Source organism: Oncorhynchus mykiss, chromosome 28 (genome assembly GCF_013265735.2).
Source record: "Oncorhynchus mykiss isolate Arlee chromosome 28, USDA_OmykA_1.1, whole genome shotgun sequence".
NCBI lineage: Eukaryota > Metazoa > Chordata > Actinopteri > Salmoniformes > Salmonidae > Oncorhynchus > Oncorhynchus mykiss.
Window position 1 is genome coordinate 40,068,493 of NC_048592.1, and position 27,500 is coordinate 40,095,992.

The following is a 27,500-nucleotide window of genomic DNA, read 5'->3' on the forward strand; positions in this document are numbered from 1 at the left end:
TTAAATATTCTTATTAAATACTTTTTTATTTACATAGTTGAATGTGCTGACAACAAAATCACACAAAAATGATCAATGGAAATCAAATTTATCAACCCATGGAGGGTCTGGATTTGGAGTCACACTCAAAATTTAAGTGGAAAACCACACTACAGGCTGAACCAACTTGATGTAATGATGATGTAATGTCCTTAAAACAAGTCAAAATGAGGCTCAGTAGTGTGTGTGGCCTCCACATGCCTGTATGACCTCCCTACAACGCCTGGGCATGCTCCTGATGAGGTGGCGGATGGTCTCCTGAGGGATCTCCTCCCAGACCTGGACTAAAGCATCCGCCAACTCCTGGACAGTCTGTGGTGCAACGTGGCGTTGGTGGATGGAGCGAGACATGATGTCCCAGATGTGCTCAATTGGATTCAGGTCTGGGGAACGGGCGGGCCAGTCCATAGCATCAATGCCTTCCTCTTGCAGGAACTGCTGACACACTCCAGCCACATGAGGTCTAGCATTGTCTGGCATTAGGAGGAACCCAGGGCCAACCGCACCAGCATATGGTCTCACAAGGGGTCTGAAGATCTCATCTCGGTACCTAATGGCAGTCAGGCTACCTCTGGCGAGCACATGGAGGGCTGTGCACCCCCCCCCAAAGAAATGCCACCCCACACCATGACTGACCCACCGCCAAACCCGTCATGCTGGAGGATGTTGCAGGTAGCAGAACGTTCTCCACGGCGTCTCAAGACTGTCACGTCTGTCACATGTGCTCAGTGTGAACCTGCTTTCATCTGTGAAGAGCACAGGGCGCCAGTGGCGAATTTGCCAATCTTGGTGTTCTCTGGCAAATGCCAAACGTCCTGCACAGTGTTGGGCTGTAAGCACAACCCCGACCTGTGGACATCGGGACCTCATACCACCCTCATGGAGTCTGTTTCTGACCATTTGAGAAGACACATGCACATTTGTGGCCTGCTGGAGGTAATTTTGCAGGGCTCAGGCAGTGCTCCTCCTTGCACAAAGGCGGAGGTAGCGGTCCTGCTGCTGGGTTGTTGCCCTCCTACGGCCTCCTCCACTTCTCCTGATGTACTGGCCTGTCTCCTGGTAGCGCCTCCATGCTCTGGACACTACGCTGACAGACACAGCAAACCTTCTTGCCACAGCTTGCATTGATGTGCCATCCTGGATGAGCTGCACTACCTGAGCCACTTGTGTGGGTTGTAGACTCTGTCTCATGCTACCACTAGAGTGAAAGCACCGCCAGCATTCAAAAGTGACCAAAACATCAGCCAGGAAGCATAGGAACTGAGAAGTGGTCTTTGGTCACCCCCTGCAGAACCACTGCTTTATTGGGGGTGTCTTGCTAATTGCCTATAATTTCCACCTGTTGTCTATTCCATTTGCACAACAGCATGTGACATTTATTGTCAATCAGTGTTGCTTCCTAAGTGGACAGTTTGATTTCACAGAAGTGTGATTGACTTGGAGTTACATTGTGTTGTTTAAGTGTTCCCTTTATTTTTTGAGCAGTGTATATATACACACAACAGCTGACGTGCAGAAGGGTGGAACTTAACGTGGCAGATAGAAATTCAGCGACACACTGACTGACAGACTCTACACCGGAGAGACAGACTGACTGACTCTACACCAGAGAGACAGACTGACTGACAGACTCTACACCAGAGAGACAGACTGACTGACTCTACACCGGAGAGACAGACTGACTGACTCTACACCAGAGAGACAGACTGACTGACAGACTCTACACCAGAGAGACAGACTGACTGACTCTACACCGGAGAGACAGACTGACTGACTCTACACCAGAGAGACAGACTGACTGACAGACTCTACACCAGAGAGACAGACTGACAGACTCTACACCAGAGAGACAGACTGACTGACAGACTCTACACCGGAGAGACAGACTGACTGACTCTACACAGAGAGACAGACTGACTGACAGACTCTACACCGGAGAGACAGACTGACAGACTCTACACCGGAGAGACAGACTGACTGACTGACTCTACACCGGAGAGACAGACTGACTGACAGGCTCTACTCCGAAGAGACAGACTTTACCCTAGATCAACCCTCACCAGCTGGGCCTGACAGACAGATAGCCAGCAGCATACCACCCTGTATCCCACTGCTGGCTTGCATCTGAAGCTTAGCAGGGTTGGTCCTGATAAGACCCTGGATGGGAGACCAGATGCTGCTGGAAGTGGTGTTGAAGGGCCAGTAGGAGGCACTCTTTCCTCTGGTCTAAAAAACATATCCCAATGCCCCAGGGCAATGATTGGGGACATTGCCCTGTGTAGGGTGCCGTCTTTAGGCTAGGATGTTAATTGGGTGTCCTGACTCTCTGTGGTCACTAAATAGCCCATGGCACTTATCCTAGGGGGTGTTAACCCCGATTTCCTGGCTAAATTCCCAATCTGGCTCTCATACCATCACAGTCACCTAATCATCCCCAGCTTACAATTGTCTCATTCATCCCCCCTCCTCTCCTCCTGTAACTATTCCCCAGGTCGTTGCTGTGAATGAGAATGTGTTCTCAGTCAACTTACATGGTAAAATAAGGGGTAAATATTAAAAATTAAAAATGAAAGACAGACTTTACCCCAGCTGGGACTGGAGAAGCAAACGTGTGGAGTATTCGATATATCAGATGAAGAAAGAAAGAACAGAGAAGAGGGGTTTTGGCAACCTCCTCTATTCATTAATTTAAAAAAACTTCTTAATGAATTAGTGAAGTGTCAGAAGCAGAAAAGCTGTCTAATCAGGACCCAAGGGGACAACCAAACACATCAACTGAATAAATATATACTGTCAGACTTCATCGCTAGAGATGAAACTACAACTCCCCCTTGTAGAGACAATAACGAGATAGAGGAAGATAGAGGAAGAGGGAGAGAGATAGATGGAGGGAGGGAGATAGATAGATGTGTATGTAGCACCTAGCATGTAGCACCTAGCATGTAGCACCTAGCATGTAGCACCTAGCATGCAGCTCCCTAGTGGAGTTCACTGTTTGTTGTTAAATAAAGTATACAGATTTGATCATTTTGTTGTCGCTGAAAAATGTACTGCTCCGCAGGAAATGCAAGTTAAGCGTCGTGATTTACATAATTTAATTGAAAACCTCACACTAACACAAGGTTATGTTAGGAGCATTGGACATTTCACGTAGTCTAATTTGGGCAAGCCAGGGGCCTAACCACCGATCAAGCAACATCATGGACCAAACGTTCAAGTCCTGTAGCTGCAGGAATCTTTTACAGCAACAATACTGGTTCAACTGTATGAAGGACAGCATCTGGAAATAGCTGTGACAGTGATAATGTAAACATCTCTAAAATCAAAACTAACTCAATTAAATACATCCTGCAGAGAGAGAGAGAGAGAGAGAGAGTGAGAGAGAGAGAGAGAGAGAGAGAGAGAGAGAGAGAGAGAGAGAGAGAGAGAGAGAGACAGAGAGAGAGAGAGAGAGAGAGAGAGAGAGAGAGACAGAGAGCGAGAGAGACAGAGAGAGAGAGAGAGAGAGAGAGAGAGAGAGAGAGAGCGTGTGTGTTTGTGCATGTCCCTGTCCCTGTGTGTGTGACAGACAGACAGACTAGAGGCAGCTCTTGGAGGTCACTCCAAAGTCAGTTGATCCCCAGTGTTTATCAAATAAACACACACTCAGGCTAGTCCACATCGACCGCCTCCATCTTGGTCCTCTCCTCTATAGACTAGTCCACATAGACGGCCTCCATCTTGGTACTCTCCTCTGTAGACTAGTCCACATCGACAGGCCTCCATCTTGGTCCTCTCCTCTGTAGACTAGTCCACATCGACAGGCCATGATAGATGTCTGTCTGTTATCTTTGTAGCTGTACCATGATAGATGTCTGTTATCCATGTAGCTGTACCATGATAGATGTCTGTCTGTTATCCATGTAGCTGTACCATGATAGATGTCTGTCTGTTATCCATGTAGCTGTACCATGATAGATGTCTGTTATCCATGTAGCTGTACCATGATAGATGTCTGTTATCCATGTAGCTGTACCATGATAGATGTCTGTCTGTTATCCATGTAGCTGTACCATGATAGATGTCTGTTATCCATGTAGCTGTACCATGATAGATGTCTGTCTGTTATCCATGTCGCTGTACCATGATAGATGTCTGTTACCCATGCCACCCATACACACAGACACCACCCATACACACAGACACCACCCACACACACAGACACCACCCATACACAGACACCACCCATAAACACAGACACCACCCATACACACAGACACCACCCATACACACAGACACCACCCACACACAGACACCACCCATACACACAGACACCACCCATACACACAGACACCACCCATACACACAGACACCACCCATACATGCAGACACCACCCACATATACACATCAACACCTCTCCTCTTCCACCCATACACCCACCTACACATTCACACACCAACACACACAGCTCAGTTGTGCTGGTCCCCCGTGGAGACACTACACACGCTGGTCCCCCGTGGAGACACTACACACGCTGGTCCCCCGTGGAGACCCTACACACGCTGGTCCCCCGTGGAGACACTACACACGCTGGTCCCCCGTGGAGACACTACACACGCTGGTCCCCCGTGGAGACACTACACACGCTGGTCCCCCGTGGAGACCCTACACACGCTGGTCCCCGTGGAGACACTACACACGCTGGTCCCCCGTGGAGACACTACACACGCTGGTCCCCCGTGGAGACACTACACACGCTGGTCCCCCGTGGAGACACTACATACGCTGGTCCCCCGTGGAGACCCTACACACGCTGGTCCCCCGTGGAGACCCTACACACGCTGGTCCCCCATGGAGATCTTACGCACGCTGGTCCCTGTGGAGACGCTACACACGCTGGTCCCCCCGTGGAGACCCTTCTTCCGCAGTGCAGTCAGACCATTATGATTATGCTGTGCCACCAGGGTCTCAGTATTCTGCCCCCTCTCTGAATGTCCGAGTGTGACCCCCTTCCCCACTGCAGCTAGTGTTGCCAGCACTGCCACTGCCTGGGTGGAGGCACTATACCGGAATTCCCACCGGCTAGGTACATGGTCGTCAAGGTTCTCATTAGCAGCTTTGAGAAATTCCTTGTATATTATGCTCACCAACCTTGGCTTTGTTGGACCAACCCTGCCGGTCCGGTTCAGACTCTTGAGGGGGCGGTGCTGTTTTAGTGGGTCTTTGGCCGCGTTTATCTTTCCGTCTTGGCTACGTAAGCTACTTGCAGCAGGCTGATCTAACAGGTAAGGACATCTCATTAGTGGGTGAGTGTCTATGGTAGGTAGGGTTGGGCACATTCCATCATATTAGGACATAAGGTAAGGACGTCTCCCTGAAGTGGCATATTTTCTCTATTCCATCCAATAACTATGACCACTGCCCTGGTGAGAGTGGGGCTATTTCTGACACGGAGAGTACGTAGAGATAATGGCAGTGTGGCAAGTTTACAAACAAAAGGATGCTTCTTCTTTCAAGCACATAAAACTTACGGACTTTCTAATATAAACGATGGGGAAACAAAAATGTTGCTATAATTCCTCTAATTCTAATACCTTATAAAGTGCCATAAATTAAGGCTATTGTGTGCAGTAAATTCAAGATATCATGTGAGTGGGTGCGAGCGAGTGACTCCTCCACGTAGGCCCAACTTCCTCCCCCATCTAACCAAGACTCCTCCATGTAGGCCCAAATTCCTCCCCCATCTAACCAGGACTCCTCCACGTAGGCCCAACTTCCTCCCCCATCTAACCAGGACTCCTCCACGTAGGTCCAACTTCCTCCCCCATCTAACCAGGACTCCTCCACGTAGGTCCAACTTCCTCCCTCAAATAACCAGGACTCCTCCACGTAGGTCCAACTTCCTCCCTCAAATAACCAGGACTCCTCCACGTAGGTCCAACTTCCTCCCTCAAATAACCAGGACTCCTCCACGTAGGTCCAACTTCCTCCCTCAAATAACCAGGACTCCTCCACGTAGGTCCAACTTCCTCCCTCAAATAACCAGGACTCCTCCACGTAGGTCAAACTTCCTCCCTCAAATAACCAGGACTCCTCCACGTAGGTCCAACTTCCTCCCTCAAATAACCAGGACTCCTCCACGTAGGTCCAACTTCCTCCCTCAAATAACCAGGACTCCTCCACGTAGGTCCAACTTCCTCCCTCAAATAACCTTTCCTCCTCCCGTAGCCCCCGGTCGCAAGGGGGCTATTCATCTCCAATAACGGCTGTACACTTAGAATTAATCGAATAATGCTCTGGCTCTAATAGTAAGGACGTCTCCCTGTACTTCCCCTCTCTGTGAAAATAAATATGGAAATTTATTATGTTTTTCAAGTGCTTTGAACTTCAAAGGACGCAACCCCCAAAAAGATGCCCTCTCTACCTGCCCCCTCTAACTGCCCCTTCTAACTGCCCTCTCTAACTGCCCCCTCTACCTGCCCCCTCTAACTGCCCCCTCTAACTACCCCCTCTAACTGCCCCCTCTATCTGCCCCCTTTATCTGCCCCCTCTATCTGCCCCCTCTATCTGCCCCATCTAACTGCCCCATCGACCTGCCCCCTCTACCTGCCCCCTCTACCTACCCCCTCTAACTACCCTCTCTACCTGCCCCCTCTACCTGCCCCCTCTAACTACCCTCTCTAACTACCCCCTCTAACTACCCCCTCTACCTGCCCCCTCTAACTACCCCCTCTACCTGCCCCCTCTACCTGCCCCCTCTACCTGCCCCCTCTAACTGCCGCCTCTAACTACCCTCTCTACCTGCCCCCTCTAACTACCCTCTCTACCTGCCCCCTCTAACTACCCCCTCTACCTGCCCCCTCTACCTGCCCTGTCTAACTGCACGACAACAATTCACTATTTCCTGATGTTCATCCTGTTGGTATATTGAAGCTGTACATCATGGTTAGTCACACTTTTGACCATGACTTATTCTGAGTAAAATGACTTACAGATGTTTACATAGAAAGATGGAGAGACTGCTGAGCTGTTTGATACTGCCACTACAGCAGATCTGCTCTGAACCATAGCAGATTGACTCCATATGCTCCTCTCCACTCTCCTCTCCTCTCCTCTCTGCTCTCCTTTCTTCCAGTGGAGGAGTCAGAGAGAGAGAGAGAGAGAAGAAAGAGAGGAGAGAAGAGGGAGAGAAGAAGGAGAGAAGAGAGAGAAGAAGGAGAGAAGAGAGAGAGAGAAGAAAGAGAGAGAGAGAAGAGAGAAGAAAGGGGGGGGGAGAGAGAGAGAGAGATAGAAACAAGAGAGAGATTAAGTCAATGATATTCCTTCATATCCTTCCAGCAGCAGAGGACAGAAGGATGGGATCTGCTCAGAATCTCCCCATCTTCTCACCAGAGAGAGAGAGAGAGAGAGAGAGAGAGAGAGAGATTATATATTAACTACCTCACTTGCTTTGGCAATGTTAACACATGTTTCCCATGCCAATAAAGCCCTTGAATTGAATTGAATTGAATTGAATTGAGAGAGAGAGAGAGAGAGAGAGAGAGAGAGAGAGAGAGAGAGAGAGAGAGAGAATAAATAGAGAAGAGAGAGAGAGAGAGAGAGAGAGAGAGAGAGAGAGAGGGAGAAGAGCAAGAGAAGAAAAGTGGTTCTCTCCCAACTGAAACACAGTGGTTCTCTCCCAACTGTTATTGTCACTGGGAGATATTTGCTATGTTGTGATACTGTTTATCGTATTCCTGGAGCTCAGGCCTCTAAATTACAAAATCATCACAAAAGTTCAAACACTCTTCTGAATGCTGATGGAAAGGGAGAGGTACTGACTGCTAGAGCTCAAATTTGTAATCTCTGCAGGGTTCAAGACAGTGACTACGTAATCTCTGCAGGACAGCGACTACGTAATCTCTGCAGGGTTCAGGACAGTGACTATGTAATCTCTGCAGGACAGCGACTACGTAATATCTGCAGGGTTCAGGAAAGCGACTACGTAATCTCTGCAGGGTTCAGGACAGTGACTATGTAATATCTGCAGGACAGCGACTACGTAATCTCTGCAGGTTTCGAAACAGCGACTATGTAATCTCTGCAGGGTTCAGGACAGCGACTATGTAATCTCTGCAGGGTTCAGGACAGCGACTATGTAATCTCTGCAGGGTTCAGGACAGCGTAATCTCTGCAGGGTTCAGGACAGCGACTACGTAATCTCTGCAGGTTTCGAAACAGCGACTATGTAATCTCTGCAGGGTTCAGGACAGCGACTATGTAATCTCTGCAGGGTTCAGGACAGCGTAATCTCTGCAGGGTTCAGGACAGCGACTACGTAATCTCTGCAGGTTTCGAAACAGCGACTATGTAATCTCTGCAGGGTTCAGGACAGCGACTATGGAATCTCTGCAGGGTTCAGGACAGCGTAATCTCTGCAGGGTTCAGGACAGCGTAATCTCTGCAGGGTTCAGGACAGCGACTACGTAATCTCTGCAGGGTTCAGGACAGCGACTACGTCATCTCTGCAGGGTTCAGGACACTCTCTGCATCCCAAATGGCACCCTATTCATTTGTATACCTTTATTTAACTAGGCAAGTCAGTTAGGAAACAAATTCTTATTTTCAATGACGGCCTAGGAACAGTGGGGTAACTGCCTGTTCAGGGGCAGAACGACCTTGTCAGCTCGGGGGTTTGAACTGGCAACCTTTTGGTTACTAGTCCAACGCTCTAACCATTAGGCTACCTTGCCACCCCGGTGAAGCAAACTGGCTCAAATAAAGATCCTCCATCTGTTTACAGGGAATAAGGTGGGATTTGGGCAGGACACAGTTTATCAGTCCCTCTCTGCAGCAGGACACAGCTTATCAGTCCCTCTCTGCAGCAGGATTCAGCTTATCAGTCCCTCTCTGCAGCAGGACACAGCTTATCAGTCCCTCTCTGCAGCAGGATTCAGCTTATCAGTCCCTCTCTGCAGCAGGATTCAGCTTATCAGTCCCTCTCTGCAGCAGGACACAGCTTATCAGTCCCTCTCTGCAGCAGGATTCAGTTTATCAGTCCCTCTCTGCAGCAGGACACAGCTTATCAGTCCCTCTCTGCAGCAGGACACATCTTATCAGTCCCTCTCTGCAGCAGGATTCAGCTTATCAGTCCCTCTCTGCAGCAGGACACAGCTTATCAGTCCCTCTCTGCAGCAGGATTCAGCTTATCAGTCCCTCTCTGCAGCAGGACACAGCTTATCAGTCCCTCTCTGCAGCAGGACACATCTTATCAGTAAAATAAAAAAGAGAGTTCCAAACCTCTCTGCCAATAACAAAGAGAGTTCCAAACCTCTCTGCCAATAAAAAGAGAGTTCCAAACCTCTCTGCCAATAACAAAGAGAGTTCCAAACCTCTCTGCCAATAACAAAGAGAGTTCCAAACCTCTCTGTCAATAACAAAGAGAGTTCCAAACCTCTCTGCCAATAACAAAGAGAGTTCCAAACCTCTCTGCCAATAAAAAGAGAGTTCCAAACCTCTCTGCCAATAACAAAGAGAGTTCCAAACCTCTCTGCCAATAACAAAGAGAGTTCCAAACCTCTCTGCCAATAACAAAGAGAGTTCCAAACCTCTCTGTCAATAACAAAGAGAGTTCCAAACCTCTCTGTCAATAACAAAGAGAGTTCCAAACCTCTCTGTCAATAACAAAGAGAGTTCCAAACCTCTCTGCCAATAACAAAGAGAGTTCCAAACCTCTCTGCCAATAACAAAGAGAGTTCCAAACCTCTCTGCCAATAACAAAGAGAGTTCCAAACCTCTCTGCCAATAACAAAGAGAGTTCCAAACCTCTCTGCCAATAACAAAGAGAGTTCCAAACCTCTCTGCCAATAACAAAGAGAGTTCCAAACCTCTCTGTCAATAACAAAGAGAGTTCCAAACCTCTCTGCCAATAACAAAGAGAGTTCCAAACCTCTCTGTCAATAACAAAGAGAGTTCCAAACCTCTCTGTCAATAACAAAGAGAGTTCCAAACCTCTCTGTCAATAACAAAGAGAGTTCCAAACCTCTCTGCCAATAACAAAGAGAGTTCCAAACCTCTCTGTCAATAACAAAGAGAGTTCCAAACCTCTCTGCCAATAAAAAGAGAGTTCCAAACCTCTCTGCCAATAACAAAGAGAGTTCCAAACCTCTCTGCCAATAACAAAGAGAGTTCCAAACCTCTCTGTCAATAACAAAGAGAGTTCCAAACCTCTCTGCCAATAACAAAGAGAGTTCCAAACCTCTCTGTCAATAACAAAGAGAGTTCCAAACCTCTCTGTCAATAACAAAGAGAGTTCCAAACCTCTCTGTCAATAACAAAGAGAGTTCCAAACCTCTCTGTCAATAACAAAGAGAGTTCCAAACCTCTCTGCCAATAACAAAGAGAGTTCCAAACCTCTCTGTTAATAACAAAGAGAGTTCCAAACCTCTCTGTTAATAACAAAGAGAGTTCCAAACCTCTCTGCCAATAACAAAGAGAGTTCCAAACCTCTCTGCCAATAACAAAGAGAGTTCCAAACCTCTCTGCCAATAACAAAGAGAGTTCCAAACCTCTCTGCCAATAAAAAGAGAGTTCCAAACCTCTCTGTCAATAACAAAGAGAGTTCCAAACCTCTCTGCCAATAAAAAGAGAGTTCCAAACCTCTCTGCCAATAACAAAGAGAGTTCCAAACCTCTCTGCCAATAACAAAGAGAGTTCCAAACCTCTCTGCCAATAACAAAGAGAGTTCCAAACCTCTCTGCCAATAAAAAGAGAGTTCCAAACCTCTCTGCCAATAACAAAGAGAGTTCCAAACCTCTCTGTTAATAACAAAGAGAGTTCCAAACCTCTCTGTTAATAACAAAGAGAGTTCCAAACCTCTCTGCCAATAACAAAGAGAGTTCCAAACCTCTCTGCCAATAACAAAGAGAGTTCCAAACCTCTCTGCCAATAACAAAGAGAGTTCCAAACCTCTCTGCCAATAAAAAGAGAGTTCCAAACCTCTCTGCCAATAAAAAGAGAGTTCCAAACCTCTCTGCCAATAAAAAGAGAGTTCCAAACCTCTCTGCCAATAACAAAGAGAGTTCCAAACCTCTCTGCCAATAACAAAGAGAGTTCCAAACCTCTCTGCCAATAACAAAGAGAGTTCCAAACCTCTCTGCCAATAACAAAGAGAGTTCCAAACCTCTCTGCCAATAACAAAGAGAGTTCCAAACCTCTCTGTCAATAACAAAGAGAGTTCCAAACCTCTCTGCCAATAACAAAGAGAGTTCCAAACCTCTCTGCCAATAACAAAGAGAGTTCCAAACCTCTCTGCCAATAACAAAGAGAGTTCCAAACCTCTCTGCCAATAACAAAGAGAGTTCCAAACCTCTCTGCCAATAACAAAGAGAGTTCCAAACCTCTCTGCCAATAACAAAGAGAGTTCCAAACCTCTCTGTCAATAACAAAGAGAGTTCCAAACCTCTCTGCCAATAACAAAGAGAGTTCCAAACCTCTCTGCCAATAACAAAGAGAGTTCCAAACCTCTCTGCCAATAACAAAGAGAGTTCCAAACCTCTCTGTCAATAACAAAGAGAGTTCCAAACCTCTCTGCCAATAACAAAGAGAGTTCCAAACCTCTCTGTCAATAACAAAGAGAGTTCCAAACCTCTCTGTCAATAACAAAGAGAGTTCCAAACCTCTCTGCCAATAACAAAGAGAGTTCCAAACCTCTCTGTCAATAACAAAGAGAGTTCCAAACCTCTCTGCCAATAACAAAGAGAGTTCCAAACCTCTCTGCCAATAAAAAGAGAGTTCCAAACCTCTCTGCCAATAACAAAGAGAGTTCCAAACCTCTCTGCCAATAACAAAGAGAGTTCCAAACCTCTCTGCCAATAACAAAGAGAGTTCCAAACCTCTCTGCCAATAACAAAGAGAGTTCCAAACCTCTCTGTTAATAACAGCTAGTTGTCAGCTCTCCCCACTCCCAGACAGTCCTAGCTAGATTTTTGCTTGAGAAATAGTTTTTTGCTTAAAATATTTTACAGTAATCACATCAATATTTTGCTTAAAATATATTACAGTAATCAACTACTTAACTGTTACCCATAAATTAATGATATAAAAATGACTGCATTGGGCCTTTAAACAAAATGCAATGACATTTCTTTACAGCGGCTTGGTTATTCCCATCAGCTGTGCTTTTCTTTGAAGATGCCAAAGGAATGAAACCCCTCTAACGATCTCTCACTCTGTATACTGTGTGTGTGTGTGGTCTTCTGTATCCTGTCTAAACATGTGGACAGAGCAGCTGGTCTTCTGTATCCTGTCTAACCATGTGGACAGAGCAGCTGGTCTTCTGTATCCTGTCTAACCATGTGGACAGAGCAGCTGGCCTACTGTATCCTGTCTAACCATGTGGACAGAGCAGCTGGCCTACTGTATCCTGTCTAACCATGTGGACAGAGCAGCTGGCCTACTGTATCCTGTCTAACCATGTGGACAGAGCAGCTGGTCTTCTGTATCCTGTCTAACCATGTAGACAGAGCAGCTGGCCTACTGTATCCTGTCTAACCATGTGGACAGAGCAGCTGGCCTACTGTATCCTGTCTAACCATGTGGACAGAGCAGCTGGCCTACTGTATCCTGTCTAACCATGTGGACAGAGCAGCTGGCCTACTGTATCCTGTCTAACCATGTGGACAGAGCAGCTGGTCTTCTGTATCCTGTCTAACCATGTAGACAGAGCAGCTGGCCTACTGTATCCTGTCTAACCATGTGGACAGAGCAGCTGGCCTACTGTATCCTGTCTAACCATGTGGACAGAGCAGCTGGTCTTCTGTATCCTGTCTAACCATGTGGACAGAGCAGCTGCTCTTCTGTATCCTGTCTAACCATGTGGACAGAGCAGCTGGCCTACTGTATCCTGTCTAACCATGTGGACAGAGCAGCTTGCCTACTGTATCCTGTCTAACCATGTGGACAAAGCAGCTGGTCTTCTGTATCCTGTCAAACCATGTAGACAGAGCAGCTGGCCTACTGTATCCTGTCTAACCATGTGGACAGAGCAGCTGGCCTACTGTATCCTGTCTAACCATGTGGACAGAGCAGCTGGCCTACTGTATCCTGTCTAACCATGTGGACAGAGCAGCTGGCCTACTGTATCCTGTCTAACCATGTGGACAGAGCAGCTGGCCTACTGTATCCTGTCTAACCATGTGGACAGAGCAGCTGGCCTACTGTATCCTGTCTAACCATGTGGACAGAGCAGCTGGTCTTCTGTATCCTGTCTAACCATGTAGACAGAGCAGCTGGCCTACTGTATCCTGTCTAACCATGTGGACAGAGCAGCTGGCCTACTGTATCCTGTCTAACCATGTGGACAGAGCAGCTGGCCTACTGTATCCTGTCTAACCATGTGGACAGAGCAGCTGGCCTACTGTATCCTGTCTAACCATGTGGACAGAGCAGCTGGTCTTCTGTATCCTGTCTAACCATGTAGACAGAGCAGCTGGCCTACTGTATCCTGTCTAACCATGTGGACAGAGCAGCTGGCCTACTGTATCCTGTCAAACCATGTGGACAGAGCAGCTGGTCTTCTGTATCCTGTCTAACCATGTGGACAGAGCAGCTGCTCTTCTGTATCCTGTCTAACCATGTGGACAGAGCAGCTGGCCTACTGTATCCTGTCTAACCATGTGGACAGAGCAGCTTGCCTACTGTATCCTGTCTAACCATGTGGACAAAGCAGCTGGTCTTCTGTATCCTGTCAAACCATGTAGACAGAGCAGCTGGCCTACTGTATCCTGTCTAACCATGTGGACAGAGCAGCTGGCCTACTGTATCCTGTCTAACCATGTGGACAGAGCAGCTGGCCTACCGTATCCTGTCTAACCATGTGGACAGAGCAGCTGGCCTACTGTATCCTGTCTAACCATGTGGACAGAGCAGCTGGCCTACTGTATCCTGTCTAACCATGTGGACAGAGCAGCTGGTCTTCTGTATCCTGTCTAACCATGTGGACAGAGCAGCTGGCCTACTGTATCCTGTCTAACCATGTGGACAGAGCAACTGGCCTACTGTATCCTGTCTAACCATGTGGACAGAGCAGCTGGCCTGCTGTATCAGCAGAGGAAAGGAGTCAAGGTTAGGAGATAAGGAGAGGAGCAGAGGAAAGGAGTCAAGAGTAGGAGATAAGGAGAGGAGTAGAGGAAAGGACAAGGTTAGGAGATAAGGAGAGGAGCAGAGGAAAGGAGTCAAGAGTAGGAAATAAGGAGAGGAGTAGAGGAAAGGACAAGGTTAGGAGATAAGGAGAGGAGCAGAGGAAAGGAGTCACTAGAGGCAGACCGCAGCTAGCCCCAGCTCCAGCTAGCTCTAGAAGCTGCCAGGCTCCCAGCCAGCCAGTGTTCATCTGGGGCAAACCTCAGGGGAGTGGAGAGAAACAGTAATCAGTTAGAGACGAGGGAAGGAGAGCAGCTTCACACATAATGTATCTATCTCCCTCATCCCATCCTCTCTACAACTCCTATCTGTCTGTCTCATCCCATCCTCACTCTACACCTCCTATCTGTCTGTCTCATCCCATCATCTCTACACCTCCTATCTGTCTGTCTCATCCCATCATCTCTACACCTCCCCCTGTATCTGTCTGTCTCATCCCATCCTCACTCTACACCTCCCCCTGTATCTGTCTCCCTCATCCCATCCTCACCTCCTATCTGTCTGTCTCATCCCATCATCTCTGCACCTCCTATCTGTCTCCCTCATCCCATCCTCACTCTACACCTCCTATCTGTCTGTCTCATCCCATCCTCCCTCTACACCTCCCCCTGTATCTGTCTGTCTCATCCCATCCTCTCTACACCTCCTATCTGTCTGTCTCATCCCATCCTCACTCTACACCTCCCCCTGTATCTGTCTCCCTCATCCCATCCTCACCTCCTATCTGTCTCCCTCATCCCATCATCTCTACACCTCATCCCATCCTACCTCTACACCTCCTTTCTGTCTGTCTCATCCCATCCTCACTCTACACCTCCTATCTGTCTGTCTCATCCCATCCTCACTCTACACCTCCCCCTGTATCTGTCTCCCTCATCCCATCCTCACTCTACACCTCATCCCATCCTCCCTCTACACCTCCTATCTGTCTGTCTCATCCCATCCTCACTCTACACCTCCTATCTGTCTGTCTCATCCCATCCTCACTCTACACCTCATCCCAACCTCCCTCTACACCTCATATCTGTCTGTCTCATCCCATCCTCACTCTACACCTCCTATCTGTCTCCCTCATCCCATCCTCACTCTACACCTCCTATCTGTCTCCCTCATCCCATCCTCTCTACACCTCCTATCTGTCTGTCTCATCTCATCCTCACTCTACACCTCCTATCTGTCTGTCTCATCCCATCATCTCTACACCTCCTATCTGTCTGTCTCATCCTATCATCTCTACACCTCCTATCTGTCTGTCTCATCCCATCCTCACTCTACACCTCCTATCTGTCTGTCTCATCCCATCCTCACTCTACACCTCCTCTCTGTCTGTCTCATCCCATCCTCACTCTACACCTCCTATCTGTCTGTCTCATCCCATCCTCACTCTACACCTCCTATCTGTCTGTCTCATCCCATCCTCACTCTACACCTCCTATCTGTCTGTCTCATCCCATCCTCACTCTACACCTCCTATCTGTCTGTCTCATTCCATCCTCACTCTACACCTCCTATCTGTCTGTCTCATAATTTCTACAAACTTCAGAGTGTTTTCTATCCAATGCTACTAATCATATGTATATCCTGGCTTCTGGGCCTGAGTAACAGGCAGTTTACTTTGGGCGCGTCAGTCAGGCGGAAATTCTGAAAAAAGGACCCTAGCCCTAGCAAGTTTTAAAGTAATGATGGACTGTTGTTTCTCTTTGCTTATTTGAGTTGTTCTTGCCATAATATGGACTTGGTCTTTTACCAAATATGGCTATTGTCTGTTTACCACCCCTACCTTGTCACAACACACCTGATTGGCTCATTAACAAGGAATGAAATTCCAAAAGTTAAGACATGATGGTCAGTCAATCGCAAAAACCATCAAGCACTATGATGAAATTGGCTCTCAAGGACCGCCACAGGAAAGGAAGACCCAGAGTTACCTCTGCTGCAGAGGATAAGTTAATTAGAGTTACCAGCCTCAGAAATTGCAGCCCAAATAAATGCTTCACAGAGTTCAAGTAACAGACATCTCAACATCAACTGTTCAGAGGAGACTGTGTGAATCAGGCCTTCATGGTCGAATTGCTGCAAAGAAACCACTACTAAAGGACACCAATAAGAAGAAGAGACTTGCTTGAGCCAATAAACACAAGCAATGGACATTAGACATTGGAAATCTGTCCTTCAGTCTCTTCTCCTTATTGGTGTCTTTTGGTCTGATGAGTCCAAATTTGAGATTTTTGGTTCTATCAGCCGTGTCTTTGTGAAACGCAAAGTAGGTGAACAGATGATCTCCGTATGTGTGGTTCCCACCGTGAAGCATGGAGGAGGAGGTGTGACAGTGTGGGTGTGCTTTGCTGGTGACACTGTCAGTGATTTATTTAGAATTCAAGGCATTCAAGGCAGAATTCAAGGACAATGACCCAACACACCTCCAGGCTGTTTAAGGGCTATTTGACCAAGAAGGAGAGTGATAGAGTGCTGCATCAGATGATCTGGCCTCCACAATCACCCGACCTCAACCTAGTTGAGATGGTTTGGGACGAGTTGGATCGCAGAGTGAAGGAAAAGCAGCCAACAAGTTCTCAGCATATGTGGGAACTCCTTCAAGACAGTTGGAAAAGCATTCCAGGTGAAGCTGGTTGAGAGAATGCCAAGATTGTGCAAAGCAAAGGGTGGCTATTTTGAAGAATCTAAAATAGAAAAAAATATTTTGATTTGTTTTATGCTGTTTTGGTTACTACATGATTCCATATGTGTTATTTCATAGTTTTGATGTCTTCACTATTATTCTACAATGTAGAAAATAGTAAAAAATAAAGAAAAACCCTTGAGTGAGTAGGTGCGTCCAAACTTTTGACTGGTACTGTAGAAAGAGATATACAGTATATGTATGTATATGTATATAAACACATTTTTGTTTGTTTTGCTTTTGTGTAACGAATATTTGACTTTAGACGGGACGGCCGGGCATTCGTGCTGGTTTTCATCTCTGACGTAACATGGACAATGTGATGATGCTTTGTTGCTCCTTGCTGAAATAAGCAAACGAGTCTTCAGTTGCCTAGGCAATGCCACCCACAATGCAACAGCAGCACACATAGGAATAGAACAGGCTTGGGACCTTCTAACCCTGGCAATTTCAGCGGTAAACTCAGGGGTACACTCGTAATGGCTTCCTGGTATTGTGATGCAATCATTTCCATGGTAATGTAGAATATTCATTTAAATTATGCTAATTGATGTGACTAATGTCAGTTGAGTTGAATCAACAAATCACATATTTTACTTCCTGCTTTGTTCCTATGGTCACACTCGCAATGGCCACCAGGCCATCCATTATGCCATCAATGAGTTGAAAAGGGGACAGCCATTCTATTTATCAGGAGTCAGGAGCAGAGCAGAAAATATGCACCAAAACAAAACAATTAAAATATAATATTTTTTAAATATATATAATTTCTATTCGAAACGGCTATTACGGTGGCTGCGGTCATTTGACTGGCCAATTATCATCCAAAACAGTCATCCAAAATACCATGACCGTCACAGACCTACCCATCTCTCTGTATTACAGCCTAGGGATCAGGGGTCATCAACTAGATTCAGCCGCGGGACGATTGTTTCTTGAGCGGATGGTCGGGGGACCGGAACGTAATTACAAATCATTTGTAGACTGCAAATTGACCGCAAGAAGCCCAAACAGATATAATGTTTGACAAAAAAATATATATATTTTCAAACCTTGCTACGATCACAAGTCTCTCTATTATGCGTATGGGAACAGATTTGTTGTTGGAGATGATTTCCTGGTGGGTTATTTGTGGGTTTTTTTTACAGTCTTCTATGTCCAACACCATTTTTTAAATGTTGTTTTATTTAATTTTTGGATCAGAACACTTGGGGTTCCAAATAAAACCAACCGTGGGCCATTTGGGGAACCCTGGATTAACCCCACTAGGGGCCAGAGAGCTCTGGAAAAGTCAACAAAGTCAAACAATGTCAAATAAATATTTAGTCTACACCTGATAGTTGCTGCATCAGCAAACGACAAGGTGGAGGTGTGGTGTACTGAGGTCAGATATCAGGTGCTTAGGATCCGGATAAGTTAAACTTCTTTAAAAAGCTGACAGGCAAAGCTTACCCTGTTTTTCCAAACCTTTATTACAACAGCTAAATACATCATTAAATGATCAGCAATAATATTTTGGTCAGGGTAGATGTTGTATGCTTGATTTAACACGAAAGGAGGCGTGGCTTCCTGTCAACATGTTGCTTTGGAATGTTTGATAATGTATTAATTTGAAGGCATTGTGAAAATGTCGTCGTTTGAAAAGGTTCAAAGTTATCTGATATTGGCGCACAATTTCTGCCCTCACATGTTCGATATTGTACTGTCGAGAACACAATCACAAATCTATTTCACGGTTTCCATTTGATCCAGCTATTTCAGTCAGGAAATAATAACCTGGTGGCCTGATTTCAAAGTAGTTTTCATTTTTTTCCACTTGTGCTGCGCTGTGACAGTCGGTGGTCGGTCGGATTTTATCCGAATGAGAAGACAAGACGTTGTTCTCCTTCTAACTAACTATAATAAAAAAACTTTACATCATTTTAAATGTTTACAGGGATCTTTGATAGTAATAAAATTTGTGTATCTTTTCAAAGCAAACAAAATTTGGCCAGGAGATGATCATGATCATAAAATTGTCTTGGCTACTGTAGCTAAGCAAAACTAGAACTAGCTTTCCTAGCTAGATATCCAGCTAGCTAACCTTGTGTTGTTCACAGTACAACTGTCAGAAAGGGTCTAACTAGCTATAAATGGTGTAACGGCCGTCATCGGTGGATGAAGGTGAGGACCAAGGTGCAGCGTGGGACGTGTCCATATTTATTAAATTAACATGGAAATAACAAAATAACAAAAAGAAACGACCGAAAACAGTTCTGGCTGGTGCAGACACACAACAGAAAACAGAAAACAATCACCCACGAAACACAATAGAAAACAGGCTCCTTAAATATGGTTCTCAATCAGGGACAACGATTGACAACTGCCTCTGATTGAGAACCATACCATACCAGAAAATCATAGAAAAACTAACATAGACAACCCACCCAACTCACGCCCTGACCATACTAAAACTAACATAGATAACCCACCCCAACTCACGCCCTGACCATACTAAAACAAAGATATAATAACAGAACTAAGGTCAGAACGTGACATATGGTAACGTACAGAAATAGCTTAATTATTTTCATTTGGTAGTTAGCCACGTTTTGGTTAGCTAGTTAGCTTGCTGGCTGCAGCAACAATGGTGGTATTCAGTGTAGCTAGCTAGATAGCAATTATTTCCCAATAAATAAACTAAGTGTATTATCTAGGTAACTAGCTAGCTTACAGTCATTATTCATGTGTTGTGTTCCTTGCAGTAAGCCATGTCTGTAGCTTGTTTTCCCGTAAGCCATTAACACACCTGAACATGCCAAAAATCCATCTGGGAGAATGTCCTGTGGACGGATGATACCAAATAAGAGTTTTTTTGTTTGTTGGTAAAGCACACACCATCTCTGTGTTTACAGAAAACAAAATATAAGCTTTCAAAGGACAGGACACCTTCCCTACAGTCAAACATGGAGGAGGGTTCAGTGATGTTTTGGGGTTGCTTTGCTGCCTCTGGCACTGAGTGCCATGACATCATGAAATAAGGAGAATACCAAAGCATTTTAAAACTTAATGTCAGAAACCTGGATCGGTGTTGAAGGTCCTGGGCCTTCATCACATGTGGATCCTTAATGAGATGGGCGGGGCTAAGGCTTAAGAGGGTGTGAACGATGCTGAATGGGCGGGGCTAAGGCTTAAGAGGGTGTGAAGGATGCTGAATGGGCGGGGCTAAGGCTTAAGAGGGTGTGAACGATGCTGAATGGGCGGGGCTAAGGCTTAAGAGGATGTGAACGATGCTGAATGGGCGGGGCTAAGGCCTAAGAGGGTGTGAACAATGCTGAATGGGCGGGGCTAAGGCTTAAGAGGGTGTGAATGATGCTGAATGGGCGGGGCTAAGGCTTAAGAGGGTGTGAACGATGCTGAATGGGCGGGGCTAAGGCTTAAGAGGATGTGAACGATGCTGAATGGGTGGGGCTAAGGCTTAAGAGGATGTGAACGATGCTGAATGGGTGGGGCTAGGGCTTAAGAGGATGTGAACGATGCTGAATGGGTGGGGCTAAGGCTTAAGAGGATGTGAACGATGCTGAATGGGCGGGGCTAAGGCTTAAGAGGATGTGAACGATGCTGAATGGGCGGGGCTAAGGCTTAAGAGGATGTGAACGATGCTGAATGGGTGGGGCTAAGGCTTAAGAGGATGTGAACGATGCTGAATGGGTGGGGCTAAGGCTTAGTATATAGAACATATATAACTAGTATATAGCGGCAGGGTAGCCTAGTGGCTAGTGGAGCGTTGGACTAGTAACCGGAAGGTTGCAAGTTCAAACCCCCGAGCTGACAAGGTACAAATCTGTCGTTCTGCCCCTGAACAGGATCCTAGGCCGTCATTGAAAATAAGAATTTGTTCTTAACTGACTTGCCTGGTTAAATAAAGGTAAAATTAAAAAAAATATAGAACTAGTATATAGTATGAACTAGTATATAGTATGAACTAGTATATAGTATGAACTAGTATATAGAACTAGTATATAGTATGAACTAGTATATAGAACTAGTATGAACTAGTATATAGAACTAGTATATAGTATGCTAGTATATAGAACTAGTATAGAGAACTAGTATACAGTATGAACTAGTATATAGTATGAACTAGTATATAGAACTAGTATATAGTATGAACTAGTATAGAGAACTAGTATATAGAACTAGTATATAGAACTAGTATGAACTAGTATATAGAACTAGTATATAGTATGAACTAGTATATAGAACTAGTATATAGAACTAGTATATAGAACTAGTATATAGTATGCTAGTATATAGAACTAGTATATAGTATGAACTAGTATATAGAACTAGTATATAGTATGAACTAGTATATAGAACTAGTATGAACTAGTATATAGAACTAGTATATAGTATGAACTAGTATATAGAACTAGTATGAACTAGTATATAGAACTAGTATATAGTATGCTAGTATATAGAACTAGTATAGAGAACTAGTATACAGTATGAACTAGTATATAGTATGAACTAGTATATAGAACTAGTATATAGTATGAACTAGTATAGAGAACTAGTATATAGAACTAGTATATAGAACTAGTATATAGTATGGACTAGTATAGAGAACAAGTATATAGTATGAACTAGTATATAGAACCAGTATATAGAACTAGTATATAGAACTAGTATATAGAACTAGTATATAGAACCAGTATATAGAACTAGTATAAACTAGTATATAGAACTAATATATAGAACTAGTATATAAAACTAGTATATAGTATGAACTAGTATATATGACTAGTATAGAGAACTAGTATATAGTATGAACTAGTATATAGAACTAGTATATAGTATGAACTAGTATATAGAACTAGTACATAGAACTAGTATATAGTATGAACTAGTATATAGAACCAGTATATAGAACTAGTATATAGTATGAACTAGTATATAGAACCAGTATATTATATAGTATGAACTAGTATATAGAACTAGTATGTACCAGTATGTTAGCTACTCTATCCTTATGGACCACATAGCATTATAGCAGTATGTACCAGTATGTTAGCTACTCTATCCTTATGGACCACATAGCATTATAGCAGTATGTACCAGTATGTTAGCTACTCTATCCTTATGGACCGCATAGCATTACAGCAGTATGTACCAGTATGTTAGCTACTATATCCTTATGAACCACATAGCATTACAGCAGTATGTACCAGTATGTTAGCTACTCTATCCTTATGAACCACATAGCATTACAGCAGTATGTACCAGTTTGTTAGCTACTCTATCCTTATGGACCACATAGCATTACAGCAGTATGTACCAGTATGTTAGCTACTCTATCCTTATGAACCACATAGCATTACAGCAGTATGTACCAGTTTGTTAGCTACTCTATCCTTATGGACCACATAGCATTACAGCAGTATGTACCAGTATGTTAGCTACTCTATCCTTATGAACCACATAGCATTACAGCAGTATGTACCAGTATGTTAGCTACTCTATCCTTATGGACCACATAGCATTACAGTAGTATGTACCAGTATGTTAGCTACTCTGTCCTTATGAACCACATAGCATTACAGCAGTATGTTAGCTACTCTATCCTTATGGACCACATAGCATTACAGCAGTATGTACCAGTATGTTAGCTACTCTATCCTTATGGACCACATAGCATTACAGCAGTATGTTAGCTACTCTATCCTTATGGACCACATAGCATTACAGCAGTATGTACCAGTATGTTAGCTACTCTATCCTTATGGACCACATAGCATTACAGCAGTATGTTAGCTACTCTATCCTTATGGACCACATAGCATTACAGCAGTATGTTAGCTACTCTATCCTTATGAACCACATAGCATTACAGCAGTATGTACCAGTATGTTAGCTACTCTATCCTTATGAACCACATAGCATTACAGCAGTATGTTAGCTACTCTATCCTTATGGACCACATAGCATTACAGCAGTATGTACCAGTATGTTAGCTACTCTATCCTTATGAACCACATAGCATTACAGCAGTATGTACCGGTATGTTAGCTACTCTATCCTTATGGACCACATAGCATTACAGCAGTATGTACCAGTATGTTAGCTACTCTATCCTTATGAACCACATAGCATTACAGCAGTATGTACCAGTATGTTAGCTACTCTATCCTTATGGACCACATAGCATTACAGCAGTATGTACCGGTATGTTAGCTACTCTATCCTTATGGACCACATAGCATTACAGCAGTATGTACCGGTATGTTAGCTACTATATCCTTATGGACCACATAGCATTACAGCAGTATGTACCGGTATGTTAGCTACTCTATCCTTATGGACCACATAGCATTACAGCAGTATGTTAGCTACTATATCCTTATGGACCACATAGCATTACAGCAGTATGTACCAGTATGTTAGCTACTCTATCCTTATGGACCACATATCATTACAGCAGTATGTACCAGTATGTTAGCTACTATATCCTTATGGACCACATAGCATTACAGCAGTATGTACCAGTATGTTAGCTACTATATCCTTATGGACCACATAGCATTACAGCAGTATGTACCAGTATGTTAGCTACTCTATCCTTATGGACCACATATCATTATAGCAGTATGTTAGCTACTCTATCCTTATGGACCACATAGCATTACAGCAGTATGTACCGGTATGTTAGCTAGCTACTAATACATGGAACTTGCCAGTATATTAACTATATGTAATTCTTAGCTTAGTGGTATAGTCGTTGTGCGTTCTCAATGGTCATTGTTAATTCGCTCTGGCTATCTACTCCGATTTCAGAGCACTCTCGTCTGAGTGTGCCAGAGCACAGAATAACTGATGAATTTACAAACGCTCAACACCCAAGTAAACGTTGGCAAAAAAATGCGTAATTAAATTGTTGTCAGCAGCACAGTTACAGTCACCGACGCTCTGGATAACATGAAAACAGCCTAACCAGCTCTGCTAGGGTGAGTAAAATGGTCAGAGTGAGGTGTTCTCTCATTTGTGTCTGGAAGTAGCTAGCAAGCTAACCAACGTTAGACAGTTAGCTTGGGTGCTTGACTGCTGTGTTCTGACTGAGGTCAGAACACTCGGATCAACCCACTCCTCGGCCAGAGCGTCCACTGCTCACTGCTCAATGCTCAGAAGTGCATTTTTTTTTAAACGAACGCCCAGAGCGCACTCCAGATGGAATTTACAAACACATCCGAAGTCGTAAAATGTCTAGCTAGCAATTTCTATGCTAACAAAGCTAGCAAGACGTTGCATAGCAACAGCATCAATTTCCCAGGAAGACAGGCAAAGCGCTAGTACACTCAACTGAAAGGATACAGTTTGTTTACAGTACACTAAAATGAGCTAAATTTAGTAAATACTCATTAAGTATGTGGTATACAGAATGTTTAGTACGGGTATTCATTAAGTATGTGGTATACAGAATGTTTAGTACGGGTATTCATTAAGTATGTGGTATACAGAATGTTTAGTACGGGTATTCGAACACAGCTAAGCTCTCCAGTAGGTGTACTAAAACATTCAAGGGCCATTTTCTCAAAAGTGGGGATACAAGTTTAGCAACTTCCAAAGCAGAATTTACTTTCCCATTGTTCCTCAGCTGCAGTCGATTATATACCAAGTCGAGTCTCTACTTGTATCCAATGTAAAAAATTATAATAATAAAAAACTAAACAAATTTTGCTACATAAAAAATGTTTTGAGGTAGTGGGTCACAAATTTTGTTGCGTTTTTTTTAATGAAGCCTAAATTACCATTATTATTATTTAAGTGAACTTTGCCTGTCAACATTAACACCAAATGTTATCAGTAGGTCAACGATGTCAAATAGCGTCAATAAATGGTAAGTTCATAAAAGGTAGAGACGTCCCCGTACTCAGGGGCTTAGGAACCTGACATGGATCAACTAATGTGACAGGCTCAGCTGAGAGAACTCAAACAGGGCAGCTATCTGTATAGATTCCCATTGAAGCTCCATACAGTGTGTGGCTCGACCATATTGCCTGCACTGCCCGTTTAGCAGCAGCCTTATCTCTCTCTCTCTCTCTGCTCCCAGACAGATTTGTACCCATCACTCTGTCATTGTCCATTAGCCTTTTAAAGCTGACACTGACATACACACAGCAGGCAGACCCTCAAACACACACCTAATGCACAGACAACAGCATGCTGTACGCACACGCACGCACGCGCACGCACAAACACACACCACCCAGAATAGCTGCTTCTCATCTCATTATACGCAGAATGCATCACCTCTGAGCTAACAGGCCACAGACGCTGATCAATCAGACCTTTTCACTGAACAGAATCTGTGTGACCGTTTTAACTTCTACCTTATTATGATCCTCCTCTTCCTCCTCATCTTCATCACCACCACCATCATCTCCCCCCTATCTCTTTGTCCAGTTCATTGTGTTGGGCAGGGATCCCCAACTGTCGGCCTGAGGGACGAATTTGGCCCAGGGTGTAGTTTTATTAGGCCAGGGTGTAGTTTTATTTAGCCAGGGTGTAGTTTTATTTAGCCAGGGTGTAGTTTTATTAGGCCAGGGTGTAGTTTTATTAGGCCAGGGTATAGTTTTATTAGGCCAGGGTGTAGTTTTATTAGGCCAGGGTGTAGTTTTATTTAACCAGGGTGTAGTTTTATTTAGCCAGGGTGTAGTTTTATTTAGCCAGGGTGTAGTTTTATTAGGCCAGGGTGTAGTTTTAATAGGCCATGGTGTATTAGGCCAGGGTGTAGTTTTAACAGGCCAGGTTGTATTAGGCCAGGCACATACCTGACTATAGAAGGTCCCACAGTTGACAGTGTATGTCAGAGCAAAAACCAAGTCATAAGGTCGAAGGAATTGTCCGTAGACCCCCAAGACAGGATTGTGTCACGGCACAGATCTGGGGAAGGGTACCAAAACATTTCTGCAGCATTGAAGGTCCCCAAGAACACAGTGGCCTCCATCATTCTTCAATGGAAGAAGTATGGAACCACCAAGACTCTTCCAAGAGCTGTCCGGCCAAACTGAACAATCAGGGGAAAAGGGCCTTGGTCAGGGAGGTGACCAAGAACCTGATGGTCACTCTGACAGAGCTCCAGAGTTCCTCTGTGGAGATGGGAGAACTCTTTGGCCTGAATGCCAAGCGTCATGTCTGTGTCACGTCATGTCTATGATGAAGTATGGTGGTGGCAGTATCATGCTGTGGGGATGTTTTTCGGCGGCAGGGACTGGGAGACTAGTCAGGATCGAGGGACAGGTGAAGCTTTTAACAGGACAACGACCCTAAGCACACAGCCAATACAACGTAGGAGTGGATTTGGGACAAGTCTCTCTGAATGTCCTTGAGTGGCCCAGCCAGAGCCCGGACTTGAACCCGATCGATCGAACATCTCTGGAGAGACCTGAAAATAGCTGTGCAGCGACGCTCCCCATCCAACCTGACAGAGTTTGAGAGGATCTGTGGAGAAGAATGGGAGAAACTCCCCAAATACAGGTGTGACAAGCTTGTCGCGTCAAAGCTGAGATCAGATGTGCAAAGCTGTCATTAAGGCAAAAGGTCATCAAGGTAAAATATATTTGGATTTGTTTAACACTTTTTTGGTTACTACATAATTCCATATGTGTTATTTCATAGTTGTGATGTCTTCACTATTAGTCTACAATGTAGAAAATAGTAAAAAAAATAGAGAAAAACCCTTGAATGAGTAGGTGTGTCCAAACTTTTAACTGGTTACTCTATGTAAATGTGTTTTTTTTTTTTTTAAACTGTTTTTGCTTTGTCATTGTGGGGTATTGTGATGTCATTGTGGCGTATTGTGATGTCATTGTGGGGTATTGTGATGTCATTGTGATGTCATTGTGGCGTATTGTGATGTCATTGTGGGGTATTGTGATGTCATTGTGATGTCATTGTGGCGTATTGTGATATAATTGTGGGGTATTGTGTGTAGATTGATGAGAATTTTTTATTCAGTTTAGAATAAGGCTGTAACGTAACAAAATGTGGAAAAAGGCAAGGGGTCTGAATCCTTTCCGGAATGAACTGTATGTGATCGCATACAAATGTAAGCAAGATTTTAAATGATTATGTTGTAGTCAAATATTATATCTGTTTGGGCTTCTTGCGGTCAATTTGCAGTCGACAAATGATTTGTAATTACGTTCCGGTCCCCCAACCATCCGCTCAAGAAAAAAAATCAGCCCGCGGCTGAATCTAGTTGATGATCCCTGATCCCTAGTAAAGCCTGTTTAGATATCTCCTCCTCCTCCCCCCCCCTCCCCCTCCTCCTCCTCCTCCTCCTGCCCCTTCTCCTCCTCCTCCTCCCCCCTCCCCCTCCTCCTCCTCTCCTACCTCTTTGGTTCTGTCCAGTTCATTGTGCAGAGCCTGGTTAGAGATCTCCACCTCGATGATCTTCTGTCTCAGCAGCTCATTCTCATCTTCAGCCCTGGTCCTCTTGTCTTCTACATTCTCCAGCTCGTTGTGCAAACGCACTGACACATCTTTGGCCACCTGCACAGGGACACAGTCACATGGGGACACAGTCACATGGGGACACAGTCACATGGAGACACAGGTACATGGAGACACAGGTACATGGAGACA

The 27,500-nt window shown here is 44.7% G+C and overlaps 1 protein-coding gene across 2 annotated transcripts in view; it reads right to left on the reverse strand.

Moving 5' to 3' along the window:
* LOC110508256 (microtubule cross-linking factor 1-like) overlaps positions 1-27,500 on the reverse strand; it is a 129,782-nt gene that overhangs the window by 95,126 nt on the left and 7,156 nt on the right. For both annotated transcript variants that reach the window (XM_036966544.1, XM_036966545.1), the window contains exon 3: positions 27,249-27,407. In XM_036966544.1, coding sequence (XP_036822439.1) covers positions 27,249-27,407 — 159 coding nt within the window. The remainder of the gene's footprint in view (positions 1-27,248; positions 27,408-27,500) is intronic.